The sequence below is a fragment of the Theropithecus gelada genome, chromosome 16, assembly GCF_003255815.1.
Source record: "Theropithecus gelada isolate Dixy chromosome 16, Tgel_1.0, whole genome shotgun sequence".
In the NCBI taxonomy this organism is placed as follows: Eukaryota; Metazoa; Chordata; class Mammalia; order Primates; family Cercopithecidae; genus Theropithecus; species Theropithecus gelada.
Window position 1 is genome coordinate 68,190,406 of NC_037684.1, and position 22,025 is coordinate 68,212,430.

Genomic DNA, 22,025 nt, shown 5'->3' on the forward strand with positions numbered 1-22,025 from the left:
TTGGTACTGTCTTTATGACAGTGAGTGAGTTCTTGTGATATCTGGTCATTTAAAAGTACGTGGCACCTGCCCCACCAACTCCCTCTTGCTCCTACTCTGGCCACGTGATGTGCCTGCTCCTGCTTTGCCTTCCACCATGAGTAAAAGCTCCCTGAGGCCTCCCCAGAGGAGGATACCAGCACTATGCCTCCTATACAGCCTGCAGAATCATAAGCCCATGAAACCTCTTTTTTCATAAATTACCCAGTCTCAGGTATTTCTTTATAGCAATGCAAGAACAGCCTAATACAGAACGGAAATACGTAAAAATGTTAACTGTGGTGGTTATCCCTGGGTGATGAATTTTGGATGGTTGTTTTGTCTCATCTATATTTTCTTTTGTTCTATAGTGAAGATATATTAATGTTATGATTTATAAAAATAATAGTAAGAACAAGGAGGGCCCTTTCCTTGAGCATATAATCACACACAGTGAAATATCAAATAGTAGAGAAAGGCTTCTGATGAGAAACAAGAATCCCCTTATATCTCTTTCTGGTGCTTGAGATCACATGACAGCCTGCTACCTAGCAGCTCAACTGTGTTCCAGTTGGCCCACGCAGTCTATTTGCAGATGATCTAATTAATTGCCAATATTTAAAACAGCAGGTACTTTTACGTAAAAATCTTATTTTAGGCCAGTTTAAAAATAATCAAAAGATTCTCATACGTCATTAATTGACCCTGGAATTAAGTAATGGCTTCCCATTCACACGATTTTGCTCATTTTGTCATAATCCCCACCAACTCCTATTTTTTTCAACACTAGACTCATCTGACAAGTTTCCATTATCTTCCCACTTCCTGATCCCTTGAATTTCTGACTTCTGTCCATGTGTTATGCTGGTATCTATTGCTTGATGAATCTTATTGAGACAGTTGACTTTCTGCCAGCTAGCTGGGGCTAGAAGTTGTTCATTTCCATGTCTTCTCAATGTACTTATGATAACCAGTTTTATTAGGTTAGCACAAAAGTAATTGTGGTTTTTGCCATTACTTTTAATGGCACAAGTAATGCCATTACTTTAATGGCCGGCGCGGTGCCTCACGCCTGTAATCCCAGCACTTTGGGAGGCCGAGGTGGGTGGATCACTTGAGGTCAGGAGTTCCAGACCAGCCTGACCAACATGATGAAACCCAGTCTCCACTAAAAATACAAAATTAGTCAGGCATGGTGTTGCACGCCTGTATTCCCAGCTATTTGGGAGGCTGAGGCAGGAAAATCACTTGAACCCAGGAGGCGGAGGTTGCAGTGAACCGAGGTCGTAACATTGCACCCCAGCCTGGGCAGCAACAGCGAAACCCTATCTCAAAAAAAAAAAAAAAAAAAAAAAAAAAAAGCAATGGCAAAAACTGCAGTTACAGCTGGGCATGGTGGCTCATGCCTGTAATCCCAGCACTTTGGGAGGCCGAGGCAGGTGGATCACCTGAGGTCAGGAGTTTGAGACCACCCTGGTCAACATGGTGAAACCTCGTCTCTACTAAAAATACAAAATTAGCCAGGCATGGTGGTGGGCTCCTGTAATCCCAGCTACTTGGGAGGCTGAGTCAGGAGAATTGTTTGAACCCAGGAGGCAGAGGTTGCAGTGAGCTGAGATCACACCATTGCACTCCAGCCTGAACAACAAGAGCAAGACTCCATCTCAAAAAAAAAAAATGCAGTTCTTTTTGTGCCAGCCTGATAGTTGATGTAACCTTTATTTCCTGTTCTATCACATAGAGGCAGCTCCCTTGGAGCTCTCAGCTTTCAAGATGTGTTAGTCTATTCTTGCATTACCATGAAAAACTACCTGAGGCTGAGTTGGGCGGATCACCTGAGATTGGAAGTTCAAGACCAGCCTGACCAACACGGAGAAACCCCGTCTCTACTAAAAATACACGGGCGTGGTGGCACATGCCTGTAATCCCAGTTACTCAGGAGACTGAGGCAGGAGAATCGCTTGGGAGGAAGGCTGCAGTGAGCCGAGATAGCGCCACGGCACTCCAGCCTGGGCAACGAGAGTGAAACTCCATCTCAAAAAAAAAAAAAAAGAAATACCTGAGGCTGGGTAATTCGTAAAGAAAAGAAGTTTAATCGGCTCACAGTTCTGCAGGCTTTACAAGAAGCATGGTGCCGGCTTCTGGCGAGGCCTCGGGAAGCTTATAATCATGGTGGAAGGCAATGGGGAGTCAGCATGTCATATGGCAAGAACCGGAGCAAGAGAGGGAAGAGGGAGGTCCCAGACTCTTTTAAACAACCAGATCTCCTCTGAACTAACTGAGCAAGAACTCATTTACCAGCAAGGGAATGATGCTCAACCATTCATGAAAGACCTGCGCCCATGATCCAATCACCTCCCACCAGGCCCCACCTCCAACACTGGGGATCACATTTCAACCTGAGATTTGGAGGGGACAGAGATCCAAACCATATCACAAGATGACGCTCTTACCCTGCCTTTAGCTCCCTTCCTTCTACTTCCCAACTTTTGTTATTACTGCTTATCATTACTTTTGCTTTGTAATCACCAAAACTGAAAATACATTCTCTTCTGTAACCAAAATTAAGTGACCCATGCTCTGTCCATAGACTGATCTGCAAAGTTAAAAAAGCAACAATTCCATTTCTGTTCTGTGAACGTGTCTATATTGTTCATAACAGACCTAGAATTACATTTTCTTTTTTTTACACAATCTCTTCACCCCCACTCCCCAGAGTGTCTACTTTTCTTTATTCTCTCTTTCTCTTGCATTAGATCCTTTTGCATAGCATCCATTATTTTTTAACTCTCCATTCAATTAAGTATTCTTTGTTTGTCCTTCTTTGCTGCCACAACCTTTCTCTCTCTTATTCTGCTACGGCTCATTCTCAAAGAACGTTCTCAGAAATGTTAACGAAGAGGCAAATTTTCTGCATTGTTATAGTCTAGAAATGTCTTCGTTTTATTCATAAACTGAACAGTTTTGCAAAGTATTGAATTCTGAGTTGCTAATTTTTTGTGCATAGAACACTGAATTTTGTTGTTGTTGGTTTGTGTGTTTTTTTTTTTTTTGAGACAGAGTTTCATTCTTGTTGCCCAGGCTGGAGTGCAATGGCACACTCTCTGCTCACTGCAACCTCCGCCTCCCAGGTTCAAGCAATTCTCCTGCCTCAGTCTCCCAAGTAACTGGGATTACAGGCGTGTGCCCCCATAACTGGCTAATTTTGTATTTTTAGTAGAGACGAGGTTTTTCCTTGTTAGTCAGCCTGGTCTCGAACTCCCGACCTCAGGTGATCTGCCCACCTTGGCCTCCCAAAGTGCTGGGATTACAGGCGTGAGCCACCACACCCTGCCAGAACACTGAATGTTTTATGCTTTTGTCTGGTGAGAAGTCTCATGGGCAGTCAAGGTCCTGTTCTTTTGTGGATGCACTGTTTTCCCCCTTTCCTTGAAGTCTTCTAATCTTTTCTTTTTGGTTCTTGGTGTGTGAAACTTTACACTGATGTGCTTAGCTGTCATTCTTTTTTTATATTGTGTTTGGCATGTAAAGATTTATTTTCTTCAGCTCTAGAAAATTATTTTGTATTATTTATTTGGTAAATTCCCTTCTGTTTACTGTTTACTCTTATTTTCTGAAATGCATCTCTGTCAGACGTTGGACCTCCTACATCAGTCCTCTGTGTTCTCCCATCTTTTTGTTGCTGTTTGTTTTCTTGTACTTTTTAGGAAATTTCCTCAAATTCATCTTTTAACCTTTCCCTTGATTTTGTTATTTTTTATGTTCACAACAATAGTGATTTCCACAAGAGTTTTTTTTGTTGTTGTTGTTATTCCCTCTTCCTTTTAATAACGTCCTGTTCTTGTTTTGTGGATGAGTCATCTTGAATCTCTCCGAGAAACTGTGAAAGTTTTAACTTTGTTGTTGTAGTTGCTGTTTTTATTGTTACCAAAATTCTGCCTCTTTTTCCTAGGTCATTTTTTTCATCTTGTTTAACTTAATCTAAGCCTGCATTAAATTTCTTCTTGTCCTTTCATGTTTACAAGAGTAGTGATCAAAAGCTAATTCTAGGTCTGCAGGCAAGGGCAGAGCTGGTTGACTGGTAGAGTTTGTTTTCAAGATCTGATGAGTTATGCCAGGATGTGGCACCCTTATTTTCTGCCTCTATTGACTTTCTTACGCGGTGACATAGGTGACTGGTGGCATTGTAGACTGTGCATGTGGATGGAGATTTGAGGGCAAGAGTCAATAGGCTTCCAATTAATCCTCCTATTTTCGTCTTCCCCTTTAGTCACACCTGACATTTCTGAGATCTCCAGTTTGTATAGGGCTCTGTGGGCTGATCAGTTTCCACTTTGGTGAGCAACAGCTAACTCTAAGTTGTTGTGTCCTCTGCCCTGCTCCAGCGGTCTCTACTCCTTCATCAGTGTGGTCCTCCATAAATCTGTTGGACTCCCTCACCCTCCAAATGGCCCTCACCCTCCAAATGGCCCTCACCCATTTGCTTGGTGTAATGGGCTTATGACTGTTTTAATTGCTTCATAATCATTTTAGAGAAGTCTTGGGAAGTATAGGAGGTAAATGAGCATGGCCAGTCTGCCATCCTTAATTGGATGGCTCACCACCTGCTTTTTAAACTGCTTGGATGTTTAAACTTGGCCCTACATTGATTTCTCTTGTGTCTTAGTAATGACCAACAAAGCAGCCTGAACCCCAGTTATTGCACAGACCTGAGATGTATTTGGAGGTATCTGCTGTGTGTCCCTGTATCCTTGTGCATAAAAATGTGTACTCAGAGGACAATAAAAGCTACATGCTTCAATTTTAAATTCTTAACACATTTTTTAAAACTTGAAATTGTGTCTTTTTTATATTCTCATACATTGTGTTAATGGAAGAGACTAGATGAGGTTAAGTAAAAATTACCTTGTACTCTAGGACCTTAGAGCCAGTGGAGGACTTAGATTCCAGACAACCCAGCCCCAGACTAGCTGCAGCAGGTACTGGCAGTGGTCCTCCCTGGCCCACATGGGTTGCTGTTGACCTTTTTCATGCTAACCCCAGTTTTGATGTGTTCTTGCTTCTAATAGCAGCACCTGCACCATTTTGTCAGGCTGCTGGAACCCATTTTTCTCCAACTCAAGCAGAGGCAGAATTTATGCACCCTTCCCCCTATCCACATCCCTCACACCTCGTAGCTTTCAATACCTCGATCGATGACCGCGGTGGTGGGGTATGAAGCTCAGCTCTCTCATCTTGGGGCAGGACATCTCTGGATGTCCACTCCACCCTCCCACTGCAGGATCAAGATGAAGTCCACACTAGGACCCTGCCTGAGATCTTCCCCGAATGTGCCTTCATTTCCCTCTCTGCCCTGCTTTCTCTGGTCCCTTAGGAATGCCCCCGCAGAGTGCTTCCTTCAGAACCAACTCCATGTGAACCCTCATCTAAGGAGCACTGGCAGTGACATGGGCTAAAATGACTGATGGTCCTTGTGTTCCTTCCTAAACAGCACCTTAATGAAAACCTGGCAAAGCTCACAGCCAGGTTTGAGAAAGCAACAGCAGAGAAACTCAAATGTCAGCAAGAAGCCGAAGTGACCGCAAGCACCATCTCCCTCGCCAACCGCCTGGTGAGTGTAAGGCACAGCAGCCCGAGCTGTAATTATATGAGCAGGCTTGTCAAGTGCCGCGGAGGTGCAAGATAGATGAGCACAGCACAGCAGCGCTTTGACTTGGAGGGAAGTATTAAAATGTGCTGAAATGCAGGAATTGAGTCCTGAGGAAAATGTGAATGCATAAACCCTGATCTGGTCAAAGGAGTTTTCTTATAGACATGGTTGAGAGGATGGGAGCACTGGATCTGTCAGGCAGCTCATGCAAAATGTGAACACGCTTATATTCATGTGTATTGACCAGAGGAAACATTACAAAACAAAGCTAGCATTTTATAGGCAAACTGTGATGTTCCTTTCTATGTAACATTTCATTATAAGGGTGTGGCCAAGATTAGGAACTAAGATAGAAACAGAAAAGAATGAGACCTGTTGACCCTGAGTATTTCAGAAAACACACACACACATATACACACATGCTCCAGCCTTCCTGGGAAATCAAATCTGCAGGTCAGGGCAGCGGTGCTTGTGTTATGAGTGTTTGTTTCTGCATAATAAATTACTCCAAAACTTGGTGGTTTTGCACAATAACCATTTCACAATATCTCACAAGTTTGTTGAGGGCAGGGCTCAGCTGGCCAGGTTTTCTGCTGCATATGGTCATGACTGGGGTCACTCGGTCCATTCAGCTAGTGGCTGGGCTAGAGGCCCCAAGACAACTTCCTTCACATGCTGAGCATCTTGGCAGGGATGGTTGGAAGGGAGGATGCAGCTGGGCCTCTCTCCCTTCCTATGGAGCCTCAGGGCCTCTCCACACACTCTCTCTAGCAGGGTAGTCAGACGTCTTGCATAGTAACTCAGGACATCAAGGGCAAGTGTCCCAAGAGGCAGGAAGTGGAAAGTCCCAATATCTGAAGACTTGGGAGTGAAAACTGGCACAATAGCACTTCCACTGTACTCTATAGGTCAAAGCAGTCACAGATTAAAGGGCAGAGAGCACAGACAGCAACTCTTAATGACAAGAATGTCAAAGAATTTGCGGCCTTTTTAAATCCCCCAAGGCTTGTATTTCTCATGCCGTATATCAGCTAAGACTCTGAAAAGCTGAGTCAAATGGATGTGATTTCTTTTCAAGCTAGAGACTTTACAGCACCCTCCTCACCAGTGGAGGGAAGTACAGTCCACACCTCTTTACATTTATTCCAGCCACCATTGAATTACACAGCAGAGCCAGATGTTTTAATCTGGGGAGCAGTGAGTCATAGCCATCACTGAACAGAGCTGTGATGTAATGAAGACCAGCCATACCCAAATGTGTGTCTGTGCAATTGTCACTGGACCAGCTTCTGTGTGGCTTTGAGATGGTCAGTTTAGCTGAACAGTTCAGTGTAGAGACAGCAACTCTTGCCAGTGTGCAAGAAGTCCTCCAGATCTCCTAGCTGGCCTGCCTTCCATTCAGCTCCCTGCTGGGTTTCCGAACTTAGCGCAGCCTTCTCTGCCTGGCTGGAGCACTTTCTGAGTCAGTGCTCCTGGGAGGCAGTGTGGCACTCTGCTCTAGAAGTCAGGATGTTCAGGCTCTGAAGTCACCCCTGTCTCTACCAACCTAGAGATTCTGGTCAGCTACTTGGACTTTCTGGCCTTTGTGGAATCTGAAAACATGCGTGGGAATGATTGGGTTGGCAAATCTCTAAGGTCTGTCCAGACTCTGATGTTCTATGATGTTATCATTCAAAGAAAAAATAAAGGGTGAGTCCTAACGCAGAAGCAAAGCTCCGCCATACCACTAACAGTCGTCTGTAGAAAGGATGAGTCTTCTCGCAGGGAGACTATACCAACCCAAAGAGAGCTAGGGGGTCAGGACTTTGTACACACCCATGACCTTACCATGCTTCTCTGTGTCTCAGTTAGCACATCTGTCTCCTCACCCGCTGTGAATTATTTATGGTGCATGGACTTGATTTTGTTTATGTTCATTTCCCCATCATTTGGAAAGGAGAAAGAAGTGGCTAATTTTCTAACATGTTCCACAGACCAAGTATTGTGCTAAATAATAATCATACATGATTATATTTCATCCTCTCAACAACCCTTTGATTGAGTGGTATCAGTCTCCACACATAAAGCAGAGTCAAACCTGTCATCTTTCTATGGCTCATACGATGCATGACACAGAATGGGGCTTGTGTACTGAAAGCTTTGCTGCAGGCAGCACAAATCCCCATTGATGGAAAGGGCCATATAAGTGATGTTCTGCCTCTTCCCGCTATGAAGCGTGCAGTGGGTGCTCTCCATGATGGAATCATGACTCTATGACCTGCTGTGTAACACGCCTCCTCTCCTCTCTGGCTTTTGAAATGGTAGGTTGGAGGACTCGCTTCTGAAAACGTGAGGTGGGCAGAAGCCGTGCAGAACTTCAAACAGCAGGAAAGGATGTTATGTGGAGACATTTTACTGATAACGGCTTTCATTTCCTACCTTGGCTTCTTCACAAAGAAATATCGGCAGAGCCTCCTGGATGGGACTTGGAGGCCCTACCTGAGCCAGCTGAAAGTACGTATGGCCTGAATTTCTCCCGATCACATCAGCCTCTGGGCACTAATGGGAAGACGTCACGGTCATAATTCACATCCTCTAGTGTCCTCCTGCACACTCACCCCCACCACCCTCTGAGCACCAGGTGTGAAACCTCCATACCCGTGTCCTTCCACACTGCCCTGCATTGCTGCCCACTGCCCTCCAGACCACCCGGGGGCAGCACGTCTCCTCTGAATGCAGTCCTCCATGGGAACACTAGCCCTCTTCCCTGCAGGCTGTCTCCTAGCAATCCTTAAAGCTGTGAAACCTGGGAGATAGAAAAAAAAAAAAAAATTTCGTCTCTGATCTCCCCACTCCAGGGTCAAACTTCATAAGAGCAGTCAGGGAAGTTTCCCTTTCCCAGATCCTACCTTGCACCTTGTTACTGGGCCCCAAAGCTACACAGCTTGTGCCAATGACTCACGGATATCTTTTGTTCTGCTTCCATCCTGCATGATCCCTTGAACAGCTGCTCACATGCTTCTTATGTGGGCTGTGCAGCTTGTCCTTTTCGTGTGGCTAGGTGGATGTTACTCCCAACCCATCCCTTTACATCACCCGCCCCCCACTCCCTGAAACGTAACGAAGTGGAGAAATACTGGTTTCCTATTAAAGGGGATTCAAAGTTGTACCTGGACCCGAGCATCAGAAGAAGTCCTAATACTTTCTTGGCACTTTCACATCACTCATAGCAAGCCACAAATACTCCCTATGTATTTAGCATGTCCTAGCACTCCACTATACAGGGGGCACACAAAACGTTCAGGACCGGGATACTTTTGGCAAGTTCACAGTCCACTTGAGGACATTAGAATCATAAAAGTCAGCTAGGGTGAAAGTCAGCCCCAAATTTCACAATATAAGGTAAAAGCTGCATTCCAAATCTATTTGTAAGTAGAACCTTCGAACAAAAACTCTTTCTATCTTGATGATTGTTTTCTCAGATCAGCTCATAAAGCCCTGCTCACCTGACAATTAGTGGAACAGTCGTTTTAAAAATGTTACAGTGCTAGCAAATAAACAAAAAATAAAGCAGTTATTTTACTCATCCTAAACACTTTCGGAAAAAGGAAATTGTTGAGGGAACCATTATTAACTGAGTGAATGAAGATGAAGAGCTTAGTAGCAGCTTAGTGAGGATTTTTCTGGCTTTGTTTGGGTTCTTAAGCTTTCTTGTGTCATGGACGTCTTTGGCAGTCTGGTGAGGCCTACGGATTCCTTCTCGGAATAATGTTTTTGAGCACGTCAAATAGAATGCATGAGATTACAAAGGGAAAAAATATATTGGAACACATTTCTGGTCCCAGATAAGATTCCCCAAGGGGCAGATCTCCCTTCAGAGGTTTGCTGGATACTGTAGTACCGGCCATTTGTGCCCTTGATAGATACAATTAAGAGGATGGGAGATGGTTTGGAGAGGTTTCCTTGGGATAACTGGGCGAAACAAACTTCAGAGAGGAGTGAGGTGAAGGGGTTAAAAGGGTATTTGTCTAAACCTCGAAAGCATTATGCTAAGTGAAAGTAGCCAGACACAAAAGGTCACACACTGTAGGATTCATTTATAGTAAAATATCCAGAAGAAGAAAATCCAAGGGGACAGAAAACATATTCATAGTTTCCACGAGCTAGGGGTAGAGGGAAATCAGGGACGCTGTTGAATGAGTATGGGATACGGGGAAGATGAAATGTTTTGGAAGTAGAGCTGATGGCTGCATAATGTTATGAATAGACTAAATGCCACTGAATTGTGCACTTTAAAATGGTTAATTTATTTTGTATGAATGTTACCTTAATTTAAAAATATATACAGGGGTCATCAATGAAAAAGATTGCCTGTAAAAAAATTAAGTGAGCCCGGCACAGTGGGGTCACGCCTGTAATCCCAATACTTTGGGAGGCCAAGGCGGGGTGGATCGCCTGAGGTCAGGAGTTCGAGACCAGCCTGTCCAACACGGTGAAACCTTGTCTCTACTAAAAACACAAAAATTAGCTTGGTGCGGTGCCGGGCACCTGTAATCCCAGCTACCTGGGAGGCTGAGGCAGGAGAATCGCTTGAACCCGGGAGACGGAGTTTTCAGGGAGCTGAGATCACGCCACTGCACTCCAGCCTGTGTGACGGAGCGAAACTCCAAACTCCATCTCAAAAAAAAAAAAAAAAGAATTCAGAGAGCAGAAAAGGGCTAATAGAGAAGAAAAGGAAGTGTCTAGGGCACATACAGGAGCCCTGAAGGGGCATAAGAGAGGCCACAGGCAAGTTCTCAGACTGAAAATACTCACCAGCTTTCCACAGGCACCAGCAGGCAGGTTTGCAAGAAAGAGTCCTGCAGGTGAATGGGGTGTTTGGGGAAGAGGAAAAGAAAACCCATCCAGCCTCTTGCAAGCTGGTGAAACAGATGAGCAGAAAGAGTGGTTTGTGCCGGCTGGTACAGACAGGAGCAAACCCACTAGGCATGGGACCTGGTTGGTTCATGGAACATGCACAAGAAACACAGACATATAGCAGAGAAATAACATTGTTAACATGGGTGAGAGTGTGTAGGACGTCATAGATTAAAATACAGATAATCTAGTAGAAACTTGATCTGGGTAAAGACACCAAAAAACAAAGAATCATTCACACGAGCTGAATTTCTGCAGTTGTTCATCTGTGGAGAGAAAAAAAACACACAAAAAAGTCATCAGGACTTTAATAGAACCTGCTTCCAGACATAATCACACAGCCAGAAAAGCATTCTTCAGTGGGATGTTGATCTTGCTTTTAAAGGAGTTGTGTCATTTGGTGAGTAACCATGTATTCAACCCAACTGAGAATGTCTGCTTCTGTTCTGACTGTGGGTTGGCATTTCTTCTTCACCAGACTCCCGTTCCTGTCACCCCAACCCTGGATCCCCTGAGGATGCTGATGGACGATGCTGACGTGGCTGCCTGGCAGAACGAGGGCCTCCCAGCCGACCGCATGTCCGTGGAGAACGCCACCATCCTCCTCAACTGTGAGCGCTGGCCACTCATGGTTGACCCTCAGCTACAAGGCATCAAATGGATCAAGAATAAATACGGTGAAGATCTCCAGGTCACGCAGATTGGCCAGAAAGGGTAAGTGGTTGAGCACAAAAGTTCCCACTTCAGCCATTTGTGCAGGAAAATGTATAGATCATGGGCAGATTTTAAGCCACAGTGAATGGTTTGTACAGACCTGGTCTCTCCATCAGGCTTCTCATGTTTCTCCTCCCATTTTAGCAATCATCTCAATGAAGGATGCCTGGGTACTGAGTCTTTGCTTTTCATCCACATGAGAAATTATGTACCACAACCTCTTGACCCATTCTGGGGTCCTTTCTCACCATCTCTGGAGCTCATCCTCTCATTGTCCCTTAAACATTTCCTCCCCAAACTTCACATCCCATTGTCACGTAGCTCTGTGCTTTATAGTCTTCCTCACCTAGCCAAAAGTTGCCTCCCTTATCTCTCCTCTACCCATTATTTCTACCTCTGCCCTAGAACCACATAGAACGAACAAAACTGTCCTCCTGAGGCACAACCTGACATTTCAGTAGGTCGCGTGGAGCAGTTGAGTTAGTTATAAAACCTTGAGAGCCCTTGGTACCTGCCATGTGGCTTTGTACTTACCTGTGGGAAAGTTACCACGTGAAGGGACTTGAACAGCACAGAGAATGTCTGGCCAGCACCCACCAGGCTTCAGTGGCTTGGGACTCGGCATCCCTCATGCCTCCCCTCATTTTAGCCTTGCGGTTTCAGTACTCATCCTGTTCTGTGTCATCAGGACACCTGGGGTAACAGGATGGGGCAATGGGGAAGAGGCAGTGAGGCAGACATCATTCGTTAGGAGGTTGATATGCGTTAGTCTTCGTGTTAGGGGTTTTATCTCAAATGCTGTCCTTAATCCACATAGTTAATAAGGTAAGTAACCAATTGGTTAATAACCAGTAAGGTTATTGGTTCCATTTCACATCCGAGGAAGCAGAGGTTCACAGAAGTTAAGTAATTTCCCCGGGGAGTATGCCATTTTAAAAGTGATGGAAATTTTGCACTTGTGTTTATAGCAGCGTTATTCATAATAGACAAAAGGTGAAGGGAACCCAGGTGTTCACTGACAGAAAAATGGATAAACAAAATGTGATGTACACATGCAACGGAATATTATTGCCTTAAAAGGAAAACAGTTCTTAAAAGAGTATAATTAGATTGTGATACAAAGGAGAAATGCTAGAGGACATGGAGACCCCGTTTTCCATAACGTGATTATCATGCATCCCTGTATCAAAATAGCTTATGTACCCCATAAATATATGCACCCATGTACCCACAAAAATTAAAAGTAAAAAAGTTTTCAAAGAAAAAAATTTAAATAAAATTGAAGTTAAAAAAAAGAAAGGGAAAACAATTCTGACACATGCCACAACATGGATGAATCTTTAAAGTGTTATGCAGAGTAAAATAAGCCGGTGACAAAAAAACAAATGTGGTATGATTCCTCTCATCCAAGGTAAACAGGGTAGTCAAATTCATTGAGACAGAAAGTAGAATGGCGTTTGCTAGGAAGTGGGAGGGAGAGGGGAACAGAGAATTAGTGTTTCACAGGTACAGAGTTTCAGGTTTTGTTTCGTTTTTGTTTGTTTGTTTGTTTTTGAGATGGAGTCTCACTCTGTCACCCAGGCTGGTGTGCAGTGGTGCGATCTCAGCTCACTGCAACCTCAGCCTCCCAGGTTCAAGCAAGTGATTCTCCTGGTTCAGCTTCCTGAGTAGCTGGGACTGTAGGCGCCCACCACCACAGCCGGCTAATTTTTTTTTTTTTTTTTTTTGTATTTTTGGTAGAAACGGGGTTTCACTATGTTGGCCAGGCTGGTCTCGAACTTCTGATCTTGTGATCTGCCCGCCTCAGCCTCCCAAAGAGCTGGGATTACAGGCGTGTGCCACCACGCCCAGCCAGTTTCGGTTTCGCAAGAACAGTTCTGTGAATGGATGATGGTGATGGATGCACAGCAGTGTACTTAAAGCCATGGAACTGTACACATGAAGATGACGCACATTATACGTTATGTATATTTTACCACAATTTAAATATATTAATTAATAAATTTGTTTAAAAAGTAATGGAGGCGGCCGGGCGCGGTGGCTCACGCCTGTAATCCCAGCACTTCGGGAGGCCGAGGCGGGCGGATCACGAGGTCAGAAGATCGAGACCATCCTGGTGAACACGGTGAAACCCCGTCTCTACTAAAAATGCAAAAAAATTAGCCATGCGTGGTGGCGGGCGCCTGTAGTCCCAGCTGCTCGGGAGGCTGGGGCAGGAGAATGGCGTGAACCGGGAGGCGGAGCTTGCAGTGAGCCGAGATCGCGCCACTGCACTCCAGCCTGGGCGACAGAGTGAGACTCCGTCTCAAAAAAAAAGTAATAGAGGCAGCTGGGCACAGTGGCTCAAGCCTGTAATCCTAGCACTTTGGGAGGCCGAGGCGGGCAGATCCCTTGAGGTCAGGAATTCAAGACCAGCCTGACTAACATGGTGAAACCCTGTCTCTACTAAAAATACAAGAATTAGCTGGGCGTGGTGGCAGGTGCTTGCAGTCCCAGCTACTCGGGAAGCTGAGGCAGGAGAATCGCTTGAACCCAGGAGGCGGAGGTTGCAGTGAGCCAAGATCCTGCCATTGTACTCTAGCCTGGTGGACAAGAGTGGAAACTGCGTCTCAAAAAAAAAAAAAAAAAAAAAGTAATGGAGGCACTATTTGAAGGCAAGTCATCCTCACTTAGAAACCTAAGATTTACCCACTCCAGCAAACAGCCACATGCTTGCACTGAGGTCCAGATCACTCGGGGTTGTTCAAATTTAACATATGATGTTAAAAATAATAGTTAACCAAACCAAATATTAAATATTATAATGCATCCATGTTATAGAGCAAACTTTGTTGAGAAGTGAATGCCAAGGCATAATGTGATATATATAGATATAGTGGCCCTATCTCGGCTCACTGCAACCTCCACCTCCTGGATTGAAGCAATTCTCCTGCCTCAGCCTCCCGAGTAGCTGGGATCACAGGCGTGTACCACTATGCCTGGCTAAATTTTGTATTTTTAGTAGAGACAGGGTTTCACCATATTGCCCAGTGGTCTCGAACTCCTGACCTCAGGTGATCCGCCTGCCTCAGCCTTCCAAAGTGCTGGGATTACAGCTGTGAACCACCGCTCCTGGCCAATATAATATATTTTTATTTGCATCTTCAGTCACATAGTAATCCAGCCCTGGCCTTCTCCCAAAACTTTAATTAAAATATTCTTTTCCAGCTGACTAACAGTGCATTTTAGACAGGTGTATGTTCTTTTTGCTCATTGATGTGTCCCTAGTGTCTAAAACACTGCCTAATGCATTGCAGGCCCTTAATAAATATGTTCAATTAATTCTTAGTTCATGTCCATTAACTACTTTCCTGTTGAATGGTTTTCTAGATTTGTTGTATGTTATTTGAATACAAATGTTGCATTATATGTAATATGTATAGTCTTCTTTCTTCATATGAATGAAAATGTGTTCATCTCATTTGTCTTTTAATTTACTTTTGTGAGGTTTTACATACTACAGTTCATTTTATTTTAGTTTTTTTATTTGATCAGATTTGTCAGCCATTTATTCTATAAATGATGACTAGAGGAGTCTTTCCTCTCCAAGAATTTTTAAAATGTTCACCTACATTTTTAGTCTTTAGTTTGTTGTTGTTGTTGTTGTTGTTTTTTGTTTGTTTGTTTGTTTGTTTGTTTGAGACAGAGTCTGGCTCTGTCGCCCGGGCTGGAGTGCAGTGGCCGGATCTCAGCTCACTGCAAGCTCTGCCTCCCGGGTTCACGCCATTCTCCTGCCTCAGCCTCCCGAGTAGCTGGGACTATAGGCGCCCGCCACCTCGCCCGGCTAGTTTTTTGTATTTTTTTAGTAGAGACGGGGTTTCACCGTGTTAGCCAGGATGGTCTCGATCTCCTGACCTCGTGATCCGCCCGTCTCGGCCTCCCAAAGTGCTGGGATTACAGGCTTGAGCCACCGCACCCGGCCCGTTGTTGTTTTTTAAGACAGGGTCTTACTCTGTCACCCAGGCTGGAGTACAGTGGTGAAATCATGGTTCCCTGCAGCCTCGACCTCCGGGGTTCAAGCAGTCCTTCCGCCTTAGCCTCCCAAGTAGCTGGAATTACAGGCGTGCAACACCATGCCCTGCTAATTTTTGTATTTTTTTAGAGAGGGTGTCTCACTCTATTACCCAGGCTGGTCTCAAACTCCTGGCCTCAAGCAATCATCCCACCTTGGCTTCCCAAAGTTCTGGGATTACAGGCATAAGCCACCAGGCCTGGCCCATTTTTAAGTTTTCTGAGTTTTCCTTTTTACATGGAAATGCAATCAATTTAAATATAGTTTAAGCTACTATATGTGGTACAGACTAATTTTCCAAGTGGGTAGCTATTTTTCAATACCATCTATGAAATTGTCTATTCTTTCCTCAATTAATTAGAGATTTCATTTTACTATATATTAAATTATTTTATTAAATAGGGTCATTATTCTTTTCTATTTATCTAATACTACACCAGCTCTTATTTACTTTTATATTTAGTAACATTTATTCTGGTATTTCTCATTAAAAAGTAATATATCATCACTGTAAAGAAAAATGAGAGGGTGGGGTAGGAGTTACCATAAAAAACAAATAAAGAAATAGAAACTTCTATAATTCATCTTTCAAAAACACTGCTAACTTGTTGGTATATGCTGTCCTTTAAGCCTTCTTTCTACACATCTATATTGTTGAAATATGCAAAATATTTAGTATTAGATAATGAGTACTTCCTCTTCTTCATTACTGGTTTTCTCCTTGCCAGCCTCACTGTATTCTTTTAGGTTAACTTTAAGATCTTTGGTTGAGTTTCATAAAGTTTTATTGTTATTCTTCGTTTGAATTGTATTATGTCCCTGCAGCCTCAACTTATAATTGACTATAATTGACTTATAAATTGACTTTAAGAAAGTCAACCTATTTACATATTTATTAAACTCTACATAACACTGAAAAGTTAAAAGTAACCTAGATCTTTGTTAATTGATTGATAAATTAAGGTGTATCAATATGGCCTAATACCGAGTCATTTAAAATTACCTGGAAGGCTATTTAATGACATGGTGAAATGATTACAATATATTTCATGTAAAAAAACAGGTTATAAAACAAAACCACCATATGAATGTAATACTATCAAAGCTAAACTTGACAATATAATATATTCAGATATACACAGTATACACCAAAATGTTAAAGACAGATTATGGTTTTCATTATCTTTTTTGTATTTTATAATTTCTCCCTATTTCTGAAAGTGTGTATAATCACATAAACCTCACTTTACATAGGGAAAAACTATGGTCGTTGAAAACATTCCAAATAGCTGTGCCTCCAACTGTATCACCATGTCTTAGAGGTCACACTTTTCTCATTAAATTGTTGACTCCATAGCTTGCCACAGGCTCATACTCCCGGACTCATACTTGCTTCCCCAGCTACCTTCAAGTCATAGAGCAGGCCCTGGAAGCTGGAGCTGTGGTGCTGATTGAAAACCTAGAGGAGTCCATTGATCCTGTTCTGGGACCTCTGCTTGGGAGAGAAGTCATTAAAAAAGGACGGTAAGACTCAGCTGTGTCGCTGACCCTTCGTAGGGAGCTGGTTCTTGGCCCCAGTTAGAATCATGAAGAGGTCTGCTCTTCCTGGAATTTCCTCTCTTCAGTTCATGTCGAGTAGCTCCCTGCAGTACATCCACCTTTCTTTCTTCCAGCAGAGGTCTATTTAGTGACCTTTGTCTCCTAGAGAAAGTTTCCTGGAAAAACTTTGCTTCCATCAGCCAACGTCCCAACTGACTTTGTTCTAAATGGCCACAGTGCACAATTTTGGAGAAACTTGAGAAGGAAATTGGTCAAAAAGCAGACTGACTTTTAAGTATGAGCATCTTATACAAGCCAGTCATCTGAATTCTGACAACTCGGTTCCTTGTCAATTTAATGAGTCTCTGCTAGTTTGAGTGCTGGCTCGGGATAAGGGCTTAGCAAGCATAAGGCAAAGTAGGGGGTGGTGTTGAGAGGAAAAGAGAGGAAGAAGACATGCAATGGGTTCGTATGAGGGGCAGAGTAATTACCACGAAGGAGTGCTTGACTCAGGAACCTCACCCACTGCTGGGGCCATCGTTGCCTTTGCTGTCCTCAAGTTGTGCTCATTTACTTGCTTAATCATTTTCACCCATAGATGTCATTCCCTTGTCAGCCACGAGGAAAAGTAAGCCCTATTGCTGGCCTATAAAGCACCTTTGTGGAAACTGCAAGGTGGCTCACCTTCCTCCAGACACTTCACTGCCATCTGCTGGAAATTGTTCATAATGTACTAATCTACATTGACACGACAGGCATGGCTCTTCCTAGAGGTACACAGTGCAGAACCAAACATGGCGGCCATGGGAAACCATGTATCCCCCTCGGCACCTGTTCCCCAGATTAGTGCAAAAAACAATCCCAGGGCTCATCCTAGACATACTCAGGAGGAATCCATCTGAATATGGCAATATTGTTTGAAAAAAAAATCTGAAATTCTGATCCCAACCAAATTTTGCAGGAAGGCACCTCACCTTCACATGAGCCTTTATGTTCCAGATTCATTAAAATTGGAGACAAAGAATGTGAATACAATCCCAAGTTCCGGCTCATCCTCCACACCAAGCTGGCTAATCCTCACTACCAGCCCGAGCTGCAGGCTCAGGCCACCCTGATCAACTTCACCGTGACCAGGGATGGCCTGGAGGACCAGTTGCTGGCGGCTGTGGTCAGCATGGAGAGGCCAGACCTGGAGCAGCTGAAGGTGAGGACAGGAGGGAGAAAACACTCTGCCACTAGAGCCTTCAGTGTACTCCACTCTGGGAGAGGTTGCGGAGGGGGGCTGTTTTTCCTGGATTGAATCAGGTGGGTTCTACTAGACCCTGGAAGAGTGCCGACCCCATGTAGCAACCTGGGAACACCATACTGGGAAAAGAAGGATGGGTAAGCTGAGGAGCAGAAGCAAAAACAGTTTGAAGGACGGGCATGGTGGCTCACGCCTATAATCCCAGCACTTTGGGAGGCCAAGGTGGACGGATCATGACGTCAGGAGTTCAAGACCAGCCTGGCTGACATGGTGAAACCCCATCTCTACTAAAAAAACAAAAACAAAAATTAGCTGGGCATAGTGGCACTAGCCTGTAGTCCCAGCTACTCAGGAAGCTGAGGCAGAAGAATCTCTTGAACCCTGGAGGCAGAGGTTGCAGTGAGCCAAGATCATGCCACTGCACTCCAGCCTGACAACAGAGCGAGATTCCTTCTCAAAAAAAAAGAAAAAAAAAATGGCTTGGAGACTGGACAGTCCTATGACCAAGAGCAGAGCCTGGCATGAACATGAGTGCCACTGATCACACAGGTCCATGTGCCAGAACTAAATGGAGTGAAATTCTACAAGGGTAACAGAAATAGGTCCAACCATTTTAGGGTCATGTCTTAGTCAGCTTGGGCTGCCTTAACAAAATACCATAGATGGGGTGGCTTAAATAACAGAGGTTTGTTCTCCTATAATTCTGGAAGTTGAAAGTCTGCGATCACGTTGGTTTCTGGTGAGGCCTCTTTTCCTGCCTTGGAGGCAGTGGCCTTCTCACTGTGACCTCACGTGACCTCTTCTTTGCACATAAAGAAATAGAGAGACCTCCCTGGTATCTCTTCTTATAAGGGCACTAATCCCATCAAGCCATGGCTCCACCCTAATGACCTCATTTAACCTTAGTTGCCTCCTTAAAGGCCACATCTCCAATATAGTCACGTGGGGAGTTAAGGCTGCAACATAGGACTTTTAGGACAACACAATTCAATCCATAGCAGATAACATGCTTTTTGTCCTCTCTTTAAATGTGATTAGATTATATAATATGTGGGGTTGGGGGGTGGAATTCCAATGCATGAGAGCTTGAGTTCAGGGCTCCCTGGGACTCTGCTTCCTGCAACCATTCATTCATTGAACAGATACCTTGGGAGCACCAACCCTGTAACAGGCAGGATTTGAGGTATGGAGGATTCAGCAGTGAACAAAGAAAACCATGTCCCAGCCTTCATGGAATCTACACTCTAGTGGAGGAACACAGAAAACAGCAATGTAAACAAATGAACAATGCCATTCAGATAGCGACAAGAATTTTTAAGAGAGTAAAACAGGGTAATACTGGAAAGCCAGAGGGCAAATTTGAACAGTGGTGGTCAGAAAAAGATTCTGTGAGGAGTTGGCATCTGAGCTAATTCCTAAATAATTGTAAAGCCTCTGGGCACAGAACATTCCCAGCACAGAGAACAGCAAATCCTGGTCTTAAGGTAGGATCAAGATACATGGTTTTAAGAAACAGAAGAAAGGTCAGGGTGGCTGTGGCTGGAACCTCCAACAGGAAGGTTGTTCTTCCCACGGATCCAAAGGCTGTACAAGGGCAAAGACACTACAGCTGCCTGAAGTTAGTGCTTTAGGATACGGAGCAGAAAGGGAGGGTGGGATGAGATCCGCTTGGATGCCAGCACCCCACTCCAGCCTCGAGGAAGGTTTTACACAGTCTAAACTGGAAGACGGATTCTGCTGATTTTTTTTCAAAGTAAGCCATAGGAGAGTTGTTCCTTAAAGTAAATTGGTAATAGAGAGAACTCTCCAGAGAACTAAAACTGGACCCTAACCCTCTAGTCACAGAAATAAACTCCATTTAGTGAACGCTGATAATGCAGTGTGTTGCCCATTGTGCATTAAGCACAGCACATAAATCCTACAACTGGGGACTGGGATTACAGAGGAGTAAAGAGGGTAAACTGGCTCAAGGCCATGTGCCCAGAATATTGTACCGTTGGGCACCAATTTTGACTCCTCTGCTTGTCTCCTGCTCATGGTCTGAAGCTCTTTGCCATTCTGCCTCCAGTTTACCATCTTTAAGGCAAGGGACTTTGGCCCTATTCAGGCATACCCTTAGAGCAGGATGCCCTGGGCATCTGCACCTGACTGTCTCTGGCTTGATATTTGCAGTCCGATCTCACAAAGCAGCAGAATGGATTCAAAATTACCCTGAAAACGTTGGAAGACAGTCTCCTCTCTCGCCTCTCCTCTGCCTCTGGGAACTTCCTGGGAGAAACAGCGCTGGTGGAAAACCTAGAGGTCACCAAGCAGACTGCTGCCGAAGTTGAGAAAAAGGTAAAATTCCTCTGGCTAGTCGGGGAAGGCAGCCTCGGCTGGAGTCCTCCTCCAATTTTCTCTTCTCTTAGACAATGAGTCTGACTTTTAGAAAAAAAAGAAGTCAAAGTCACACATGGCTTTTCTGTCTTAGCAAAGTTCTTCTAGAAAGTCTACCTAGGCAGGATTCCTGAAGGGACTACCCCATACATCTTGTATTATGTAGTTCCCACCTTCTGGAAAATACTTTTGATGTCTCAGCTCCATCCACATTTGATGAACACTTAAGCCTTTGCAGGGCCTGGTATTCTGTGCAGGAAATGGTCACTCAAAATGGATACCTCAGATAGTGTGTGGAATTGCCCTGAAGCTAAGGAATTGCATTGCTGTAAAAGCTGACTGGTTTGGGCATGATGGCATCCTGACAAAACCCACCAGACCGCAGACTCTCACAAGTCTGATCTTAATGAGAAAACCTCAGTGACTTCCTAGGAAACTCAGCTCTCAAAAACTGTATCATCCTGGGAAGCAATGACGCAGTGCCCTGTTGTGTGTCGCTTCCTTTATTTTACAATGTTTGGAAGGCCCTTGGTCCCCGCTGTGAGGACTAGAAGACGGGATGTGATGGGAAAGGGGCCCACCCCATGCTCTGTCCCAGCATACCACCAAACCTCCAACAAGGTCTTTTGCCGTCTCAGTCCTGCGCTTGGATCCGAAGAGCATTGGAGATATTGGCTCTGAGCAGGACAGAGCATATCTGTAACAGTGTCCAGGAACAATATACCTTTGAGGGAAGATGCTTATTGCCAGATTATTGAGATTTCTCCAAATATGAAAGACTTCATTCTAGGTAGAGACAAGGTAGGAAATATGAGAAGCAATGATGGGTAAGACAGATAAACCAGGTCATACCCACTCTGGGATGATGGACAGCTGAGGTTGGAGTGATGAGATTGAAAGGAGGAAGAGTCAACCGAATGTTGGGTCAACAGCATTCGGCTTGGTGCTTGTTTACTTGTATTTCTTCCTCAGAGGGCCAGGCCCTAAAAGCCTAGGATTATGGCAAATTTCTTGCTGTATCTCCAACTTTCATCATGGATCTTAGAATACAGTGGCCTTCAAGTAAGTATTCATGAGGCAAATAAATGAGAAAGAGAAAGAAGACAAAAAGAAAAGGAACAACAAAAGGAAAAAGAAAGCTTCATACAACCCTTGACACACAGCAGGTACTCAATAAGTGTTCATTGATCTTAAAGAAAAATATATATAAAAAAAAGAGAGATGAAGAGGCGGGGAGAAGAGATCAGCATGCTGGATCCCATCCTCTGACCTACTCTTTCTGTGTAAGTTGGGTCTGTCTCCCCATCTCTCTTATCCAGGGCAGTGGCAGGTCTACCATAATTGCTTTACAAACTCTCATTCCCCCAACCAGAGACCAGCAGTCTGCTTGGTGATCTCTAGGTTTTCCACCAGCGCTGTTTCTCCCAGGAAGGAGAGACAGGGAAACAGACCCAACTTACACAGAGAGAGTAGGTCAGAGGATGGGATCCAACATACTGATCTCTTCTCCCCGCCTCTTCATCTCTTATTTTTTT

At 44.2% G+C, this 22,025-nt stretch overlaps 1 protein-coding gene across 1 annotated transcript in view; it reads left to right on the forward strand.

The window, feature by feature from the left end:
- Positions 1–22,025, forward strand: part of DNAH9 (dynein axonemal heavy chain 9) — a 376,337-nt gene that overhangs the window by 270,505 nt on the left and 83,807 nt on the right. Inside the window, exons 51-56 of the mRNA XM_025361667.1 lie at positions 5,510–5,629; positions 7,973–8,161; positions 11,043–11,278; positions 16,731–16,853; positions 17,868–18,072; positions 20,287–20,451. Coding sequence (XP_025217452.1) covers positions 5,510–5,629; positions 7,973–8,161; positions 11,043–11,278; positions 16,731–16,853; positions 17,868–18,072; positions 20,287–20,451 — 1,038 coding nt within the window. The remainder of the gene's footprint in view (positions 1–5,509; positions 5,630–7,972; positions 8,162–11,042; positions 11,279–16,730; positions 16,854–17,867; positions 18,073–20,286; positions 20,452–22,025) is intronic.